Genomic DNA, 20,984 nt, shown 5'->3' on the forward strand with positions numbered 1-20,984 from the left:
TCTCTTATTGGTTCCTTTAGGTGGATAGTTCTCAAAGCTTGTAACATCCTTCTGCTTCAAAACAGTTTAGTGGAACATAGTTTGGATGGATTTACTCTTCTTGATATGCAAACATAAAGGTATGAATGAGAACAGACACAGCAAAGAACTAGGAACATAGGATGCCAGAAGGAATCTAACATATTCTTTTATCCTACAAATGTCTCTACGTATTCAAGTTCACCAACGGCTGTATTTAATGAAAACAAAATATGTAACATGATCTTGTGGATTTAACTGAAATTGCATTTGGAACGTAGTTTAAAAAGTGGGAAGCTACTTGTGCATACTAAAGAACCAGTAACATCGTAAACTGAAATAATTTATTTAAATATTTCATGTTAGATTTCAATATGGGCCCTATAGCCCAATTATAAATTGAACTGCCTCTACCATGTCTACACATCAACTTTACTATATACATGTTATAGGAGCCTTTGAAATAAACACACAGGGGCACATTTACTAAGCTCGAGTGAAGGATTAGAATAAAAAATACTTCCAATTTCGAAGGTTTTTTTTTTGGCTACTTTGACCATCGAATTGGCTACTTCGACTTTCGACTATGACTTCGAACGATTCAAACTAAAAATCGTTCGACTATTCGACCATTCGATAGTCGAAAGTACTGTCTCTTTAAAAAAAACTTCGACCACCTACTTCACCACCTAAAACCTACCGAGCACCAATGTTAGCCTATGGGGAAGGTCCCCAAAGGCTTTCCAAGCAATTTCTGATCAAAGGCAAATCGTTCAATCGATGGATTAAAATCCTTCGAATCTTTCGATTCGAAGGATTTAATCAGTTTTTTCAAACGATTTTTCCTTCGATCGAACGAATTGCGGTAAATCCTTCGACTTCGATATTCAAAGTCAAAGGATTTAACTTCGATGGTCGAATATCGAGGGTTAATTAACCCTCGATATTCGACCCACAGTAAATGTGCCCCACAGTGAAGTGTAACAATACATTGGGCCAGATTCAATACAGTTAGAAAAAGTTATCTCATAGTTTATCACATGAAAACTCATCATGTATAATAGTCAACAGGAGACAGACCAGCTACCTGAGGCAAAACCTAATTTATGGCCAAAGTGAAGAAAGGAGAAAGGGATAGATATATGGGCAAAGTGTTGAACGAGTTTATTGTAGGAGATGCAGCTCTTCCTTGTTTTACTTGCAAAACTAAAGTGAAAGGAGGACTTTTTGAAGGTTCATTTGTGAAACCACAGACAATAAGGGGGTTATTTATCAAGCTCCGAATATCCGAACCTCGAACTACTATGAATTATTCGAGATTTATTAAAGTCTGATGGTCTAAAGACTCAGAATCCGAAACCCCGGCATCTAAAAGCTCTCGAGGTCCTGCATAAGTCAATGGGTATGGTTCCAGTGTCTGTGCTGATATTCGTACCGATATCCGATGATTTTTGGGATTCGGAGTAAAAAACTAGTTTTGGCAGAAAACTCCAAACAATTCGGAGTTTTCGGAGTTTTGCCCAACCCTATTTTTTCTGGCTTTTTTTTCTTCATAAATAAGGTCCATTTGGGAATTCGGAGTTGCTCGAAGTTGGATATTAGAAATACTGAGATAAAGTCGGACCTTGATAAATAACCCCCTTTTTGAATCCTTCTAGTAAAAATTTCACTGATTTTTTGAGCCATTTGAAGTTCTGTTTCTTAATATTTAGTCACTTGTGATGTTCCAAGATTTCGATCTGCCACCCTGCCCCAGAGCAACAGCATCTACTGCCTCCTAACAAATAAAAATGTAGTTAACAAATTTCATATGTTGTAGTCTATAATCTCTATAGCCTGGGAAACCTAAAATAGTGGACAGTGAGTGAACATGTATCTTCAACTCTCTTACAAAAAACAAATTCCAGGACTGAAAGAAGTAACAAATAGATTGGCCTGAGAAGTGATTGATACCAGTTTTTGGATCCCAAACCTCAACTGCAAATTGAACATCCACAACAGCTCTATATATAAAGTTAAGAGGCCTTACAATAATTACCTTCCTCAATTGTACCCATCTGTTCTGAAGCTGGCGATGGTGGAGGAGAAGGAGGAAGGTTGGTCGTATCTTCAACAGCTAAAGGCAGAAAGAAAATAAAAACTTCAGGGCAATCACATAATTTCCACAAACAGTGATATCATTGTTTGATACAATAAAGTTCCATAGCACGGACAGTGTTCTGTAAGCTGTAACTCTAAACTTGGAAAGTCACATTGTGATCATTGGTTTATAATTCCAAATATTTAAACATTGGACTTGTGTCTAGTTTACTGCTAATTCATGATTAGAACTTTATCATCACTACCATGAAAGGACATGATATGCGAGTGCTTCTCTCTGACATAACTACAGATTTCAAGGACCCACAGAAAATATTTTTGGAACCCCTAAACCTTGAGGAAGATGACCTGTTTCTCAAAAACAGAGAACCATTCATTTACTATATATTGTACTTTTATTTATATTGCACTTTTATGTATTGTACAGTGCTGCGGCTCCCTAACAAGGCTTTACAAATATACATACATACAGCCAAAACAGCCATGGGGTTTTCATTCACTAATGTTGTGCTCCTTGTGCCACATCCGATCTAGTCCTCACATTTTTTTATTTAGCATACAGTTCACATTCGCTGTAGTTCTTTGTAAAGCCTAGGTCAACAGAGACTTGTTGGTAATCTACTAGGATTCAGACAATTTATATATGTAGCAATTATATCTATCTGATAAATAGGCACACGCAGCGATTCGTTTTCCGAAGTTGCCCGATGTTGCCTCACGAGGAAACTTCGGGCGACTTAGCACCGGTGATTTTTTCATTTTAGCCAGGGCAAGAGTGAGGGAAGGCGTTCGGGGAGATTGGTCGCCGCAAAGACGAGGCGATTAGTTGCCAGCGACTAAATCTCCCCGAACCGCCCAGTGTGACCTTACCCTAAGGCTACAGAAATGAAAGGAAATAAACATTGATGATAATGTTTTAACAAAAGACACCATCACTGTTAGATCATGGTTTTGCTATTACATTATTTTCTCCTATAATTTAGTTTCAGGAAAAAAATCACTATTTATAAAAAGCTCCTTTCTCCCAGTAATCACTGTCTTAGGCAATAATAGAAAAGGTCATTAAAGGGCACCTGTTCTGCAAAAATATTATCCTCAACCAAAGGTTCAGGCTAATAATAATAATGTGCATGTGCTATGTACAACATGGCCACTCACACTGGTATCTCCCTCCCGGTGCGAGTGGGCTAGCACTGGCAGGGGCGATTAAAAAAAATACTGTTACCCCCAACAGGTGCCATTTAAAGCAGAAGTTCACCTTTTTATTATATATGCAGTGGAGCAGGCTTTTTTTTTTTTCATTTTGAGAGAGCTGCAAAAACTTTTTGATGTATATCAGCCAAAATGGTACTTTAGTAATCAAATGCTTGTCACATTTAATACTTATAAAAAACTTGTTATTTATTAATCCACTTTTTAGACTGTGTTAGACATATGGTATTGTCCAGCATTTTGAAGGAATCATGCTTGCAGATTAGTCCCATAACGACCACCACTGTTCTCAAAAGATCTAGCCACAACCTTCAATATGCCCTGCCACAGCCCTCAAAATGTATGCTAGTAGTAGTAAATCTACTTTAGGACTAAGTACTAATGCAAAAACATATCTGAGTATCAATTTAAAACAAGCATAGTATTTAAGACAATAAGTATTATATTGGATAAAAATTGATTTATGTTTGCTATAAACATTATAATGTAAGTTTGGACCAGGTCCTCCTCCTTCTCCAGTTTATAAAAGTTCCTTTTGATTGCAACACATTTTTATTTCAGAGGTTTGTTTTTTATCACTCCTATTTATGAAGAATGTTGACATCCTGCTCTTCAACTGAGATCTGGTGAAAATCCATCCAATTCATTTACATTTTATTCATAATTTCTATTTCAACGTTGACAATAATTTTGAGATAAACGTTATCAAGTTAAAGACCATTTCAACTCTGTTTTCAAATGATTAAAATATGTTTTCAATATATTTATAAAAAGCAAAAATAGGACCCATATTTTTCTCAAATTATATTACTGTATTATTTATATTTAAGTTGTGTGCATATTTTCTAGTATATAATAATTGTCTGTAATCATTACGTTTATGTGGTTGACACATAATTCTGTAGAATCTATACAAAACTATATAAGCTTAATTACTATTACAAACTATAGGCCTACTACATTAAAATAAAAAACCCATTAAAGAATTAAGTCCCAGTAGGACAACACTGTATTACTACAGGGATTCAATTGCAACTCCAAGTACAATCTTATAAAAAACCGAAAAGTTGCATATTATTTGCCCCAACGAGTATCTCATATGTGCTATGTTTAATTATATAAGCAGTTATTAAACATCAACATCTAGGGGATTATTTATCAAAGGTCAAGTTTGTGAGGTTTGTGAGTTTTTGTATGGCTCAAACAAACTCACAACTAGAAAGTTCTCCTATTTATGAAAAAACTTGAATGCAAAAAACTCAAATGAGTTTAATCGGGACATAAACCCGAATACTTGAATTTATCAAGTTTTCGAGTGAAACCCACCGAAAAAATAGTTCAAAGGACATCTGCCATTGACTTCTACATGACCTTGACAGGTTTTAGCTGCAGTATTTTCAGATTGGCGTTATTTCCAACTTCGGGGCATAATGAATCTTGAAAAATGTGGGTTTTTTTGTTTTTTTTTTAAACCCGGAAAATTCGAGTTTAATTTAACCCAAAAATATCGAGTTTTTACAGAAAAGTACCCTCGAAAAGTCAAATTTTGGGGGGTAAAAACAACTCAGCCTTTGATAAATAACCACTCAAGTATTCAATAACAGTGTACATTAGGCTCTACAAATGAAGTGACTGCTACTTTGATTAACTCAATATTAAGCACTTTCTGCTTTTCCGTAGTCATTTCCATATTACTGTATTCACTCCATATTGCCTTAAATCAAGCTGCATTTGTAAAATACATATTCTACTATAATATATTCCAGAATAAATTATTATACAGTATGTAATGCTATTGATCCATTAATTCTCTCCATTGAGTATTAACACACTATTTCCTTTTTCATATAATGTAGAATTTATATAAAAAAAAGTTCCCCATGTTCATCAGCTGCATTCATCTCATTATTTTTTGAAATATATTCCGTTATTTATCAAAAAAATTTCCATAAACATTCCAGTTTGGGAAAAACTCGAAAGAATCATGAAAATTGTCAGAAAATTTGAATTGTACAATTTTTTGGGATTTTCCACCCACAAAATCCGCAATCTGATTTTTTAGGATTTTTGCCCAAAAACCACAAAATTTTTGGATTTTTGCATGAAACCCTACTCAGATCAGGATATTTTTTGGACTTCTCCCACTGATTTATATACAACCCCTGCAGGTCTGAGATTCCAGATTTTCGGATTCTGACTTTTTCCATCTTTGGGGTATAATAAATCATGAAAAATTTGATTTTTTTTCACTAACAATTGGATTTTATAGTCAAAAAAACTTGATTGTTAGTGTTCAATTCCAGATTTTGTTGCTAAATCTAAAAAACAAATGTATTTGAAATTGCTTGTCTAGGTAAACATTTAAAGACAAAACAATTCCTTCACTTTAGCCAACTACATTATCACATTACTACATTGGCACTTTAATGCATAAGCAGTTGAGTCAAGCTAACACGCATTCAAATGTATGAGAGGTTTTATTTTGTGGGCTTGTGCATTCTTCCGCAATGGCACAAGATGTCAGTGTTTCCAATTTCTTTAGCCAAATATTACGTTTGTGGTCTCAGTAAAATGTGCCCAAATATAACAAATGAGGTAGATACTCTGCACACCATGTTTGATAAGCAGATTTGGTTAAAGGTATTAAGTGGCAACTTCAGAGCATTTGTATCAAGGACACAGTAAATAATGAATGAAAGCACTTCAGGTTAGGGCCCTCTTCCCCTCTTGTGTCGGTTATTGGTGCTTTATTTGTAAATCTGTATGTACAGTGTATATACCCATTTATTGTACAGCGTTGCAGAATATGTTGATGCTTTCTAAATACATTTTATTAATAATAATAAAGATGCTAAGCTTTAAAGCTACTTTAGCATTGAACTGTTATGTTCATTTTCTTATGTCCTTAAAATATAAAAAGCCATTAGATAAAGGAGCCTGCAAGCAATGATATTAAATAGAATAATGCAGACCATCAGTATTCATAAGCGTTACAGATTGCAGATCTTGCTCTCAATCTACAGCACATCTGATTTCCTTTCTACTGTATACATAACCACATACATGCAACCACTTATATTCAGTTGCTTAGTACGCACTAAAAACTGTCAGTGTGTCCCAGTAGATGACATCTAAGTTGAGTACAAAGATTCTGTAGCACAGCACAATCACACCCACACAACCCCAACTACTCCCTGTGTTACCTAAAGGAGGATCTCCTGGTGGGCCTTTGAGCTGGGCTTCCTTCTCCTGTTCACCTCTCAGGACCGCTACAGCATCAGCAGTTACTACTTGGACTATTCGTGCAGATACCTCCTCTGCCGAAGCATCAAAAAGGGGCAAAACAAGACAAGCAAACAATACAGAATATGTTAATATGCAAGGGTAGGGGCTTATTTACTGTAGCTCTCACTTAGACTGGAAACACAGCTTGAGGCATCTTGCTATAAGCTATATTCTCTCGTTAGTGGAACTATCAGCATTATATCCCATAGAATAGATAACGGCGCATATAGGCAGTTCTAAAAGCAATGTATGTACAGTTATAGCCACCAACAGGTTTGTGTGCTAATGACAGATGTGATAAAGGAAGCCTAATCTGTGTTTTACTGTTGGTAATTATGAGGTGAGGCAAGTTGTTCTCCACCAGCCAGAATTTGTATGGGAAAAAAGTATATAAAAAGGTAAGTATCAATTCATGGAATCAATGCTTTAATTGTCAATGATATTTACACTGTGTTTAAATTAAATAAATATCCTTTCAGTGACCTCTTGGGGCGTTTTCTACTTGGGGGTGCCAAAAGTTAGGCACCACCAAGTGAATGTATTTACTTACCTGACACCCCAGGCCGGTGCTCCTATCAGCAGAAAACTACACTGGCCCTGGGGTTATTCCAGCGAGCACCACAAAGTGATCGTCTTCCTGCTTCTTCTTTCTTCTTTCTTTTTTTCTTTGCATTTTTGCACTAAAAATGTTGTTGTACTGCACAAGCGTCTGCCCCGATAAATTTGAAGAAAGAAGAAGCAGGAAGGCAATCGCTCTGTGCTGGCTGCAGTTTTCTCTTGGTAGGAGCACCAGCCCAGGGTGTCAGGTAAGTAGATACAATTACTTTTGGCACCCCCAAATAAAAACACCTTTCCTTCTCCTTTAAACCTATATATTTGATTTCACTCAGATGTGCTCTGTTGTTACAACTGTATTGTGCATGAACGGAATCTTACCACATATATTGTGCCAGGCCTTGATTTGCAGGCAATATAATACTAACTGGGGGTTGGGGGTTCTAAACATATTCACTATGACAGGATTTTACAGGACTTCTCTTTTAGACTCTTCGTGGCTGTTGCCTTGTCTCCTCCACTGCCCAATCAAGCTGTTAAAGCCCCTCCGTTTCTGTTTTCTGTGACTTACAGCTCTGGGACCTGACTCACCTATTACACAGGCCCTAACCTATGATGTCATTAACCCAGCCCAATGGCATTGGCTCTCCAACCTCCACCTGATGGCCTGTATTAGTAACTCTTGTGGCAACTTTCGTTCCCATATTTCTATAATAGTCGTCTAAGCTGCTGATTCGAGTACTTTAGACTGAGTCAACAGCTTATGAGGCCCTCCAATGGAGCTATCGAACCGATATCTGGCCAAAAATCGGCCAGATGTTGAACTGGCAGGTTTGCTTTTCCCATCACTTTTCAATTTTACAAATTTTAAAAAGTGCAGAGCGTCAGGGTGTAAAATGCAAAACAGGTGCAAACCTCCATGTTTTTACACTTTTCTATCCAGCCCTTAACTTTTAAGAACAGCCTCAGGCCTTTGAGCTCCATGACGGCACTACTATAATGGATACAAAGTACAATAATTAAGTACAGTTCCATAAGGAATTTGGCAGTTCTTTCTACACAAGTCTAGACACTGCTGGCACCAACACTTCTGGCAGGTCTTATGGTAATAACTAGCTCTTCTCATATATGTTTGTATGTTTCTGTGACAGATCAGTTGCGTGGCTCAATAACTATGAAGGTATGTCAAGCTACTTCAGTATGGGAGAAGATGTGCCAAGCTCATAAACAAGCATTTACTTTTCATACCAGGTGTTTTTTCCAAACTGCATTTCCTGTAGTATATTTTTCCCTTTGCCTAGACACAGCTTGTTGACCAATAAACTAATAATATGCCCTAGAATAAACTATTAATATGCCGCACTGATCAAAACCTAGCCCATGGTATTCAGCCATAGTACAATAATACAGGACACAAAAATTGAACAAAGTAATGTACCCATGATAATAACATTTTAGACAGAAAAGACCATGCTTAACAGATACCTCACCAGTAGATCTAAATGGTGACTGTTCAGCTGGCTTCCAAATTTCATTAATATTTAGCTTGCACCATTTACACAGCCTAGCTTTGGATTTATTACTTGGATGTAAACTCTTGCTACCTCAGCAGTTAAAGCTGCCAAGAAGCTTTAGTGATATTTGTGTGGGAGTCTAGCAATGTCGATAAGCTCTCCCATGACAATTAATTAAAAATAATATTAAAATGATAAGTAACTATTTTTATAGGCATAGAACTTGCTATCCAGAGTGCTCAGAACCTGGAATTTTCTGAATAAGGGGTCTTTTGTAATTTGGATCTCCATATTTTGGACCAGATTCAATTCAGTGAGAAAAAGGTTTTGGGAAATTCAATTTTGGATGCAATTCAGTTCAGAAAAACTCTCATTGTTTCTCTCGTGAAAACTCTATTTTCTATGGGAAAAAACTGGAACTTGTCCATGAGTTTTCACGTGATAAACCATGAGATAACTTTTCCTTACTGTATTGAATCTTGCCCAAAGTCTTTAAAGACACTGGTATGTTCCACACTACAAAACTGCAGTTAACATAAAGGGTTTATAAAGAGTCAAAGGTACCAAGACATCCTTAAGGGGTTTCCTCAAAAGCAACAATACTTACGATTTTTTCACTCTGATTTTCATTCCATCAGACAAAAGAACAGAGCACTGGGGTGGAAACTGTATTTTACTATTAATGAGTTTCAAAAAGGCACAAACACTTCTGTGCTAATGGATAAGATCTAAATATAGCAGAGCGAGAAGCTCATGCTGAAGCTCGAAGGCTCAGTTTTTACTTTCTTTTAAGTTTTCCTTGGGTTCATGAAAAGTTCGAGAAAAAGAAAATTCAGCACCGCAAGTAATATAAATCCATTTGCTTTTGCTTCAATTTACTATACAATTCAAGGAATCCATAACGATAAAGAAAGACAATTAAGTGATTTTTCAGTGGTTAGTTTGAAGTAATTCATTATTTTTGAGCTCATATTTGTATGATTATTCGTTCAGACTAGACTTTCTACTGTGGTTATGTGGGACCCACATCTTTATATTTCTTGCTTGCACTCTGCCCTATAAAACTCCACTCTAATTAGAGCAAAGACACTGACAAGTGGAGTCTCTGCATTGTATTGATACAAAGCTCTCTTGGGGCCATTGATCAAAGTCTTCTATTCCTAAGGATTTGTACTGTTATCTAGCATCATTCTACTCTACAGACATTTGGGCAGATTGGAATGAATGACATTAAAAAAGACCAGCGACTAATACAGTATGTATTTATTTTAAATGACAACCTCAAGTTATAAAGAGTGAAAATGGCAAAATAGCCATTTTCCAAATTGCTGCTTTGGGTTCAAATCTGCCAACTTGAAACTTCTGAAGCCAATAAATCAATATTGTAAGATGCTAAGTGCATAGATAAGCATGAAGCACCATCCCAAGTCACTTGCAGAGAGAATCATGAATTTACCCCCGTGTTCTCAATCTGTCAGTGGGAATATATATCAGCGATGTATCACTGGGAATGTGCTGACATTCTGCCACAATGTTTTTTTTACAGCTGAATTCCCAATCCTTCTTACATCAAGCAGACTGCTGAGCAAATTCTCATTTTTTTGGAAATACATTTGCTTTTGGAAATATTAAACCATTCAGGGCTGATTTATTTAGTCAGCTGTTTTACATCATCAAAATGACGGATACCCTCTGGTCTCTTCCCATATAAAGGATGTGCTGGAGTTCAAGGCAAGAACTAGGGGTAGGCAAAAGAGTTATGTGCTGGTCCAAAACCACCTCTGATGTAAAAGCACCACAAGGTACAAACACGCCGCCAAATGTCATGACCGCACCCTCATATGTCACTGCTCTGCCCCAGTGTCATTATCCCGCCTTGTTATTTTGCTGAGGTCAACAATGGCAACTCTATTTCATGCAATAATCACTCACGGGACAGAGACTTGTGGAAAGTAACAGGTATTTTAATTACCTTGCACAAGGTAGGACTCATGCAGTAACATTGGTTCTAAGCTACAGAAGTGATGTGGCAAATAGATATCAGCAATAGGCTTAAAATAGCCTTATACAAGTTAGAAAAGGAAAGCAAAGATCTGATTGGTTGCTATGACTGACTGCACTGGTATAATTCAGCATCAATATTTTTACATAAGTCCCATCGTGCCATAGTCTTTAAAAGGGATGTCCACCCAAAAATATATTTTTTTCATAATTAAAGAGAAATGCTAAATACATGTACAAATAACTTTAAAACCAGTAAATATTTTTATCAATATATATTGAAAAATTGCCTAGAATTAATTTTTATTTAATTGTGCAAAAGTCTATTTTTGGTGTGGGTTTTAGCAACCCAGAGCCAATATGGTGTGTCTCATACTTGTCACAAGCAGTCAAGGGTCTGACAGCAAAGTAGTCACATGTACTTGGATTTAACTGAAATTACTTTTCGCTTTTTTTCATACAACAAAAGGAAGCACATCAACATATTAGCCAAATAGTAAAAAAACAGTGCATACTACATATATGATGCCTCATTATATGCAGTAAAGAATTCAGATTTTATTTTAAAAACAAAGCCATCGTTTGCTGCATGTTAAAGGGTCATCAGCCAACCTGGAACTTTCTATTTGGCAATGTGACTAATCAGAATGTAATCTGAGCATGTGTAGCTGTTCTCTATCTAAAAAAATTACAAGACTTTAGCTCACTCATTTCAGTGTGGAAATATATATGAACAAAGTAACTTCATAGACACATCACTTGGGGAGTCATTCACTAACAATCGAACTTCGATTTTTTTCCATGAATCTCAAAAAATTCGTGGTTTTCTAATTTTTTTAAAAAAAGCTCTAAAAATGTGAGATTTATGAAGTGCAAAAGACCACAAAAACTTTTAAAAAAAAAATTTTGCCAGGTAAAAGTTGTCAAAGTCCAACAGAAGTCAATGGAAGTTTCGCTAGAAATATGTCCGAAAAATGTTGAGTCTTTCAAGGTATTGGTATTTTTTAGAGCATCATTCAGCATAATTTTCAGTTCGTACTTTTTTTATTTGGATTCTCACGACATGTTGCAGTTTTAGAGTTTGTGAGTTTAGTTGTGGTTTCAAAAACCTAAAAATAAAATCCAACCTTTGATAAAAAATAAGCTGGGAGACAAGTTTTGATTATTCTTGGACTGCATTAAATAAGTGCTCTAAGGCCTTGGAGAGATTGAGGGCCTCCAACTAGACATCCTGACAAGGCCAATTAAAGATAAGTATTTTGGACCCCACAAACACCCAGCTATTTTGCCACCATATTCAAATCCAGATCTAAACCCCCAAACAGCCACTAGCAACATATTTATGTAAGTATAAACATTTACAAGGAAAATATAAGGAGTTATAAAACATATATTGCAATCATCAGGCTATTTAAGAAATAGAACAGTATAAATGTATAATTTTGCAATCAGTGAACTCCCAGCTAATTGCATTTATAATAAGTACCCTCAGCATCATCTGATCTGGTTATGCCTGTGTGGCTTTTTTATAGCAGCTGCTGTTTAAATGACAACTATAAGCATGCCTTGGGTAAGAAATAGAGTAAGAACTGGGAACATTTTAGAGCACTAAAATAATTAAAGGGGAACTATTGCAAAAATGAAGACTAAATATAGGCTTTATCTCAGGGAAATACAAATCTTTCCAGTTTTGTCCCGTTTCTAAAACAATCAAGTTACTCTTCACTATTGCTCCTTTAGCAATCTGTCTTTCCTTTTCGTGCAGAAGTGGGGGTCATATTTCGCTAAACTGTTAGATCTAATACATATCATATAATACTAATATAGAGGGGCTCCCTTTCCTAGAAGAGCTAACTTAAATAACTGACTCCAGCACCAAAAAAAGTCTACTGAAATAACTGACTCCAGCACCAATCCTGCATGAGAGAGAGAGTATTTTTGGTTATTTTGAAAGACTGAGCTCTAATACATCTACTTAAAGGGAGCCCCTTCCAACAGGATAAGACACAACTGTCCATCAAATCTGACTCCAACTCCTGCATGAAGATAGAATGAAGAGAAGTAGATTGCTGAGAGAGAGATAGGAAACAGCAACTTCACTAATTCAGAAACATAGTTTTTAATTAAATTATATTTAGAAAGTTTTTTTTTATTTCAGTGAGATAAATAATAATAAATAATAATAAATTTTCATTTTCACTTTTGTTCCCCTTTTAAGTAACAACATTAACAGAATTCAGTAAAAAGCAGCCCCCCAAAAAACAGGGACCAAGCCTGAATGTGTCATATTTCCTACAACAGCGTTAATAAAGTGAGTGCATTCATTCAGACTCATGAGTATCGTTTCAAAGAAGAACTTAAAGGAGACTTGTCACTCTATAAAATAATGAAACATCCTTTTTCTCATGTTAATCAAGCAGAACAAACATTACTTGCATTAAACAAATTAGTCAAACCTGGCTTCGTACATTCTTTTGGAACCAAAAATCATAACAAGCAGACTGGCGAATTTTGTAGAAGTAATCATCAAGGCAAGTTTTGCTTTACCCCTCACGTATGCACCAGAAAGGAATACTTGATGTCCACGCCAAAGCACAGGCTACGTGAGATTATATACAGTGAGGAGCAAGGGGGATCTTTTATGAGATTGTATATTGGTACAAGTGTGCGTGCAGGGGCGTAACTATAGAGGAAGCAGAGCCTGCGGCTGCAGGGGGACTCAGGAGGTAAAATGAGGCCCTAATTCATATAAAGTTTCAATAAATATTGGTCAACCGCTAAACATTTTGGGGGCCTGAAAAATTATTTGCTGTCTTATCCAGTTACGCCACTGTCTGCGTTAAGGTGGGACCTGTGGTGCTATAGTTACAATAGTGCCCTCCTAAAATTCTTCAAGCAGTTCAGCTGTCACATGTCAGTTTATGAACCTTAAGCCTTCACATATCAGCTTCATTTCAGTTTAAAAAGGAGCTGGAGGAGAGAGAGTGTTACCCATTTGAATGAGATTTCTATTCTGGTCTAAAACAACAGCAGGGAGGCTTTATCTTAAGAATTAATGCCTTAACCCAATTAAATACTAAAAAACTGATGGTTTGATATACCCAATCCCCGAAGAATTAAGTAGCTGAACTCTTCTTTAAAACACATAAATAAACAACGTGGATAGGGAATGTATATGTCACGCTGCGATTTAATGTTTTTACATCAATGACAAGCTGGGCTTCTTTGGATATGAATATATAAAGACGACACTTGTAAGTGTAAGCGCAAGGATATAATTATCATCAGAGCAGCACAGTCAAAACATGACTAGCTTTGGCAAGCAGGGTGCAGTATGTTTCCAAGGCAACTGGGCAACTGGTTCCAAGCTGGCCCTCATCCAAGCAAACCAGCTCTGCAGAAGTCCATGGGGTTTTTGTCTCACTGTATAAAATATACTAATCATTTTTGCATTGAATTCCAAAATCAAAATCAATTTGATAATCTAATATGGAGAAGTCAAGCATCAGAAGGAACTAAGAAAAATATGTAATGCAAAGATATTCTTCATAACAACAAAACAGGACTCTAAAAAGATACAACTTAATTCCAAAATAAACCCTTCCCCTAGGTTTCCATCATATATATAAAGTGGTTTTGAAAGCTACACATATTATATATTGACAGTCTTAATAAATGTAAAAACTTAGGGGCCTATTTGTTAAACCTCAACCTTTTAGAGATTTATTATACCCCAATACTGCTACAACTCCAAATGCGAAAATACTCCATCTCAAACCTGTCGAAGTCATGTAGAAGTCAATGGCAGATGTCCCTGAATTTGTTTCTTGACTCCATGATCTGAGCTGGATAATACAATACAGCTGGGGTTTTCGTCCGATAATCCGAAAAAGTCGAGTTTTGTCGGGTATGGGACCTGTTATCCAGAATGCTTGCGACCTGGGGTTTTCTGGATAACGTATCTTTCCATAATTTTTTATACCTTAAGCATACCTCCCAAATGTTTTCGGCTGGACAGTCCCAATTTTGACAGCTTAGCCAGCACTCCCGGATTTGTTACTGAAATGTCCGGACTTTCTCTTTGATCTCCTGCACTGAACAGCCAGAAAAAGATACAAAGTTTCTAACTTAATTGGCTTTTGGCAGAGAGCCCAGAATAGATACTTAGATACTTTTGTAACAGTTTAAGATAAGCAGGTTACCTTCATTAGCAAAACTATAATAACATAAAAAAACATAGAATTGTGTTCAAACTTTCATAACCTGCCAAATTTTGTAAAATGAACATGGTAATTAGGGGTTGTGGCCAAATCTTTTTGTCCCTCTTTCTGTTTCCAAAATGTTGGGAGGTACACCTTGTCTACTATAAAAATTGTAAATATTGTTTTGTAAATAATGTAAATATTAAATAAACCCAATAGGCTGGCTTTGCTTCCGATAAGGATTAATTATATCTTAGTTTCGATCAAGTACAAGGTACTGTTATTGCAGAGAAAAGGGAAACCATTTTAAAATATTTGGATTATTTGCATAAAATGAAATATATGGGAGAGGACCTTTCCATAATTTGGAGCTTTCTGGATAATGGATTTCCGGATACCTATACCTATAAATGTGAAATAAGAGTTCATCACAGTATAATTCTGCCACTGTCCTATGGGATTTTAGAGGCATATTTATTAGGAGGTGAAAGTTCATCATTTAGAAAACCTAAAAGAAAACCTAGAAGTGTGATAAACCTGCCCCTAAGCCTTCATTTGCTTTCTCTTCACTAATTTTGTGAAATAAGTTTCAAATATGTTTATTTCTATCATCAAGGTCATATATAGCATATTAGAGGGACCTTGCCTAGGGTGACAGCTTTAAGGGGGTGTGAAAATTGGGTGCCTATAATAAATGTAAAAAGAATGCAGCTCCTAAATAAAATAAAAGCCCCTAAAAACCCTTAAAATGCAGCCCCTAGGTCACTGTTATTTAGAAATTAAAGAAGAGAAAGATGGCGCAAAAACAGGTTTTATCTTTATACCACAAAAAATTAAATAAGCTTAATATTTTATATTATTCCCTAGCCTATTTGCTGCACCACAGCTCCCATAATGCTTGACTGCAAATAATGGCAGGGGAAATAAACGCTGACGTTATTAGTTCACTGAAACCAGCCAAAAAATAGCGGCAGTATTAATATGTTATATTCATTAATGAGACAAGAACTGCACTGTTCCTAGGTAGTTTTCCTATTTCAGCATTTTATAGCAATGTAAATGCCCCCTAAAGGGTCAAATTAAAAGAATGATTTCCCTTACCCAAGAAAATTACTCTAACACATTCTCTTTGACTTCAAAAAAGAAGAATCTAAGACAACTTGAAATTGGTTTTCATGTTTTATTACTTGATGCTTTTGAGTTATTTGGCTTTTCATTTAGCAGCTCTCCAGTTTGCAAGTTCAGCAATTTGGTTGCTAGGGTCCAAATTACCATAGCAACCATGCACTGATTTAAATAATAGACTGGAATATAAATAGGAGAGGCCTGAATAGAAAGATGAGTAACAAAAAGCTTCAATAACAATACCTTTGAAGCCTTACAGAGCATTTGGTTTTAGATAGGGTCAGCGACCCCCATTTGAAAGCTGGTAAGAGTCAGAAGAAGAAGGCCAATATTAAAAGACTATAAAAATTAAAAAATGATGGCCAATTGAAAAGTTGCTTAGAATTAGCCATTCTGTAACATACTAAGGGGGCAGATTTACATAGGGTAGAATATCGAGGGTTAATTAACCCTCGATATTCGACTGCCGAATGTAAATCCTTCGACTTCGAATATCGAAGTCGAAGGATTTACCGCAAATAGTTTGATCGAACGAAAAATCTATTCGATTCGAAGGATTTTAATCCATCGATCGAACGATTTTTGTTCGACCAAAAAATTGCCAGGAAGCCTATGGGGACCTTCTAACATTGCACCTCGGTAGGTTTTCGGTGGTGAAGTAGGGGGTCAAAGTTTTTTTAAAGAGACAGTACTTCGATTATCGAATGGTCGAATATCCGAATGATTTTTACTTCTAATCGTTCGTTTCAAAGTCGTAGTTGAAGGTCAAAGTAGCCAAAAAAAACATTCGAAATTCGAAGTTTTTTTATTCTATTCCTTCATTCGAGCTAAGTAAATGGGCCCCTAAAAGTTAACAAAAAAATTGTTAACTTTCAACATGTTTTGTAGTAGTGTTCACCATCACACCTTTAGTAACTTACTATAATGCAGATAGCAATCAAATATATTGCAATGATCTGCCTCTTGTAACACAAAATTACTTGCAATAGCTTCTGCTCTGTACTTTTTATTGGGTATGTTCCACTGCATTTCTTTAAAAAATCGGCCTTCAATCACTGTTGCACCAGTATGTATGCACAAGCCAAGTATGTCAAGTATGCTTCAAACTTTATGCATAACGATGCTTATAATACGGTATACATAAGACAACAAGGCATAACCAACGATATACAATGGTATATACTAGATGCATGTTTTCTGTCTTACAGGCTGATTTCTTACAGAATGATATGTTCCACATACGTTGCAAAATCTACAGTGAATCCCAAACGAATGGCAATATTTGAAACCCAGGCCCACTAAATCAACAGCAAGTCTACAATATTAGTGAATCAGAAACTATGACAAATGGTATGTGTAATGTTTACAGTCTTAAACAGCAGTATATGTTCCTTTATCAATTATGGCAACAAGTTATTCTGGCACCTCATAATCCTTCCACATCTTCCGCAATTGTGCGGAAAGCAACTACTGTAAAGGGGATCAATCATTAAAAACTGTGTACTCCAACCCGCACTGTATTGCATGACAATGGAGAAAAACTGAATTCACAGATCCTTTGGGCCAGTATTAGTTTCAGTATGAAAAAGTTTTCTCGTGGTTTATCACATGAAAACTCATGGACAAGATTAAAAATGTTCTCCAAATTCAGAGAAGGAAAGCTATCAAAGCAATGTATTGCCAATAGATTAGCCATACTAGTGCAAGCTATAACACTATGTTTATTCTGCAGAATTATTTACCATACCAGTAAACAGCTCTAGAAGCTCTTTCTGTTTGTTTAGGATAGCAGCTGCCATATTAGCTCGGTGTGACGTCACTTCCTACCTAAGTCTTTCCTGCTCACTTATAGCTCTGGGCTCAGATTACAGCAGGGAGTGGAGGAGGGAGGGGAGAAAGGGAGGGGGAGAGGAGCAAACTGAGCATGCTCAAGCCCTGCCCTGGAGGTATCAGCTGAAAACAGGAAGTCTGATACAGAAGCCCATGTGTACACAATAGAAGCAAAGAAATGCTGTGTTTCTTTTGACAGAGGACTCAGAGCAGCATTACTTTGAGAGTTTACTGGTGTATTTATATAGACCTTTCTGATAAAGCTTACTTCGTTTTAACGTTTCCTTCTCCTTTAAAAGGGAAATCATTTTAAAACAAATAGGAGACACATAATGGTCTACTATTATGTTGTCACTTGTGTGAAGTATGTGACCTCCATTTGGGAGAAAGACTCAGCAGCACCAGGCCAGTTAATTACGAAGCTGTGAGCCCTGTTCGTCCTCTCTTTTTCTGATGTAGCAGAGACATTGTTAAAATGTGCTTAACTGTCCAGCTGAGCCTGCGCCCCATTATTATACTCCCACTGCAAGAAAAGACCACTGGTCCTGCAGAAGGTTGTCATGACGACAGATCAGCAGAGCATCTGGTTTTGACCATCAAATCAGAATGTAATCTTATTGCTTCTTCCTCAATCGATTTGCCTCTAACACTGCAGGAAACGGCTTAATTTATAATACGGACAGGTCTAGCATGTTACATACCTACAGTAAATTGCATATTTATATGATGCAAGAAAATCAAAATGCAGTTAAATGATTTACATATATAATAAATCATTCCAGTCTGAATGCATGCAATATGGGTTTGAGCACTAAAACCAAACTCTGTTCTACCCTGCATGAGAGAAAGGAAGAGGACAAAGCAAAAAGAAAGAGCATAACAGAGAAAGGAAAGTCTGGGTTGGACAGACATTTATCATTTATGAGCAATATTCACTTGCATTATAAGGACACACACACACAGCTTCTGTGAACATGAAAAGAATAGATTTCCCAGGCGATATCCAAAGGAAAGAAATACTTCCAGTCTCTTGTTCCTATGCCAACCTGAACTCTATGTTCATTGTTATACTATTGCATTGCTATTCCACTGCAACCCCGGTGACAATTTCTGTTTTATAAAAACACATACATCGGGTTATTCGTTTTTATATTATTATGATTAACCGTGTGAATGTCAGAAGACACTATTTACCTTTGCTTTATTCATCAAAATGAGACCTAGAAATGGTCCATTAAAATATAAACAAACCCCAATAAGATTAGGTTGCTACCAATAGGAATTTATGCTAGCTGTTACCAAGTACAAGGTACTGTCTTATTATTATTAGGTATGGGATGCATTATCCAAAAACCCGTTATCCAAAAAGCTCCCAATTACATGGACTCCATTTTATCTAAATAATCCAAATTCAAAGGGAAAGGCAAAGGTTCCATTTCAAATTTGAAGATATCATGGTCTGCTCTGAGTTACGGGCAAAAATCTGAAAAAACGGAGTTTAAGAGCAATTTCACAAAAAATTAGAGCGTTTCGGTCATAAAAAACAAATTTTTTAAAAAAAATTTACAGAGATGATTTTATCAAGTTTTTTCAATGATAAATAAAGAATAAAGAATCATGGATTCTGGTTTGGTCTGACTTTTTTTACTTAAAAAATCGTAAAAAAAAACGATTACTATTGCTGCCTCAACTGTGTATTCAATTTCATACTGTCAGTCATACATACTGTATTTTTGCATTGTTACTAGAACATAGAATTATTGCTCTATTTCTCCCTTTTGCCACCCCCTTTTTCATTCTGGACCCCCTCCATTTTATTGGCTTAAAATAAGCAAAAACCATGAACACACAAATATAATAAGGAAAAAAAAAAACAATAAAGATCAAACCTGTTGAAAGCTAGCTTTTTCAATTAAATTAATTTTAATTAAACACCTCATAAAGCCAAGGTAAAGCAGAGCACGATTCTTTAATGTAAAACATATCGGTTGCAGCAAGTTTTTTTTTTTGTCTTTTAGGGGGAAAATCATTACATTGAAAATGAATTATCCCCTGGTCTGGAGGGAAAGAGTATAAACATTACTCAAAAAGACTACATGTTTTTTGTTGATGGCATATCACTGGTGCACAGTAATCAACAGCTGAGTCTGGTGCAGAGCAGCTCTGTGCCATTGTGACAGCTGGGCTGTTAATGACATGTTTAGGCAAGGTGCAGAGCAAAGAGCTCTTGGGTACAAGGGACTGTCCTGAACAGGCATTAAGTATGGGGCACTGGAGCATCTTGTATCCTATGAAAGAACATCATGAAGCATCATGTTTTAATCACAATGCACATGGCAACTGGGCATGCTGAAGTACAAAATCACCCCTATCTTCTCCCTCTGTGTTGAAAGGAGTCCTTTAAATGTTCCAGTAGTGAAGCTCAAAACACCCCCATGTGTATTATTAAGCAAAGCATGCCTGTAAAGTGCTAGTTCTGTCGCTTCCAAGCAATTCATTTTTAACGCCGTGAGAGAGACAGCAATTAGGTGCCAAAAATAAGTTCTCAAAAATTCTCAAAATGGCCCTTTAAACCAATCTGGCACTTGCAATTTCAAGCTATTCCAATTCAACAAAACTGGTAATAAAATGTGGGCACATTTGGGCATGTTGATATTGTGGTTTAAAGGGGTGGTTCACCTTTCAGATAATTTTTAGTATGATGTAGAGAGTGATATTCAGAGACAATTCACAATTGGTTTTCATGTTTTATTTAAGGTTTTTGAGTTATTTGGCTTTTTATTCAGCAGCTCTCCGGTTTGCATTTTAAGAAATCTGGTAGCTAGGGTCCAATTTCCCCTAGCAACCATGCACTGATTTGAATAAGAGACTGGAATATGAATAGGAGAGGCCTGAATAGAAAGATGAGTAATAAAAATTAGCAATCACAATCCATATGAAGCCTTACAGAGCATTTGCTTTTTAGAAAGGGTCAGCGGCGCCCATTTGAAAGCTGCAACGAGTCAGAAGAAAAAGGCAAATCACTATAAAACTATATAAAAAAATAAAATAATGAAAACCAATTGAAACGTTGCTTAGAAATGGCCCTTCTTTAACATACTAAAAGTTACCTTAAAGGTGAACCACCCCTTTAAGGGGTTAA

General features: G+C 36.2%; 1 protein-coding gene across 10 annotated transcripts in view; it reads right to left on the bottom strand.

The window, feature by feature from the left end:
- Positions 1 to 20,984, bottom strand: part of map2.L (microtubule associated protein 2 L homeolog) — a 138,916-nt gene that overhangs the window by 30,350 nt on the left and 87,582 nt on the right. For 9 of the 10 annotated variants that reach the window (XM_041577170.1, XM_041577171.1, XM_041577172.1 and 6 more), the window contains 2 exons: positions 6,534 to 6,647; positions 2,057 to 2,134 (listed from right to left, as the gene is read on the bottom strand). In XM_041577170.1, coding sequence (XP_041433104.1) covers positions 2,057 to 2,134; positions 6,534 to 6,647 — 192 coding nt within the window. The remainder of the gene's footprint in view (positions 1 to 2,056; positions 2,135 to 6,533; positions 6,648 to 20,984) is intronic. The other variant, XM_041577174.1, reaches the window with a different exon arrangement.

Source organism: Xenopus laevis, chromosome 9_10L, assembly GCF_017654675.1.
Source record: "Xenopus laevis strain J_2021 chromosome 9_10L, Xenopus_laevis_v10.1, whole genome shotgun sequence".
NCBI classification, from domain to species: Eukaryota; Metazoa; Chordata; class Amphibia; order Anura; family Pipidae; genus Xenopus; species Xenopus laevis.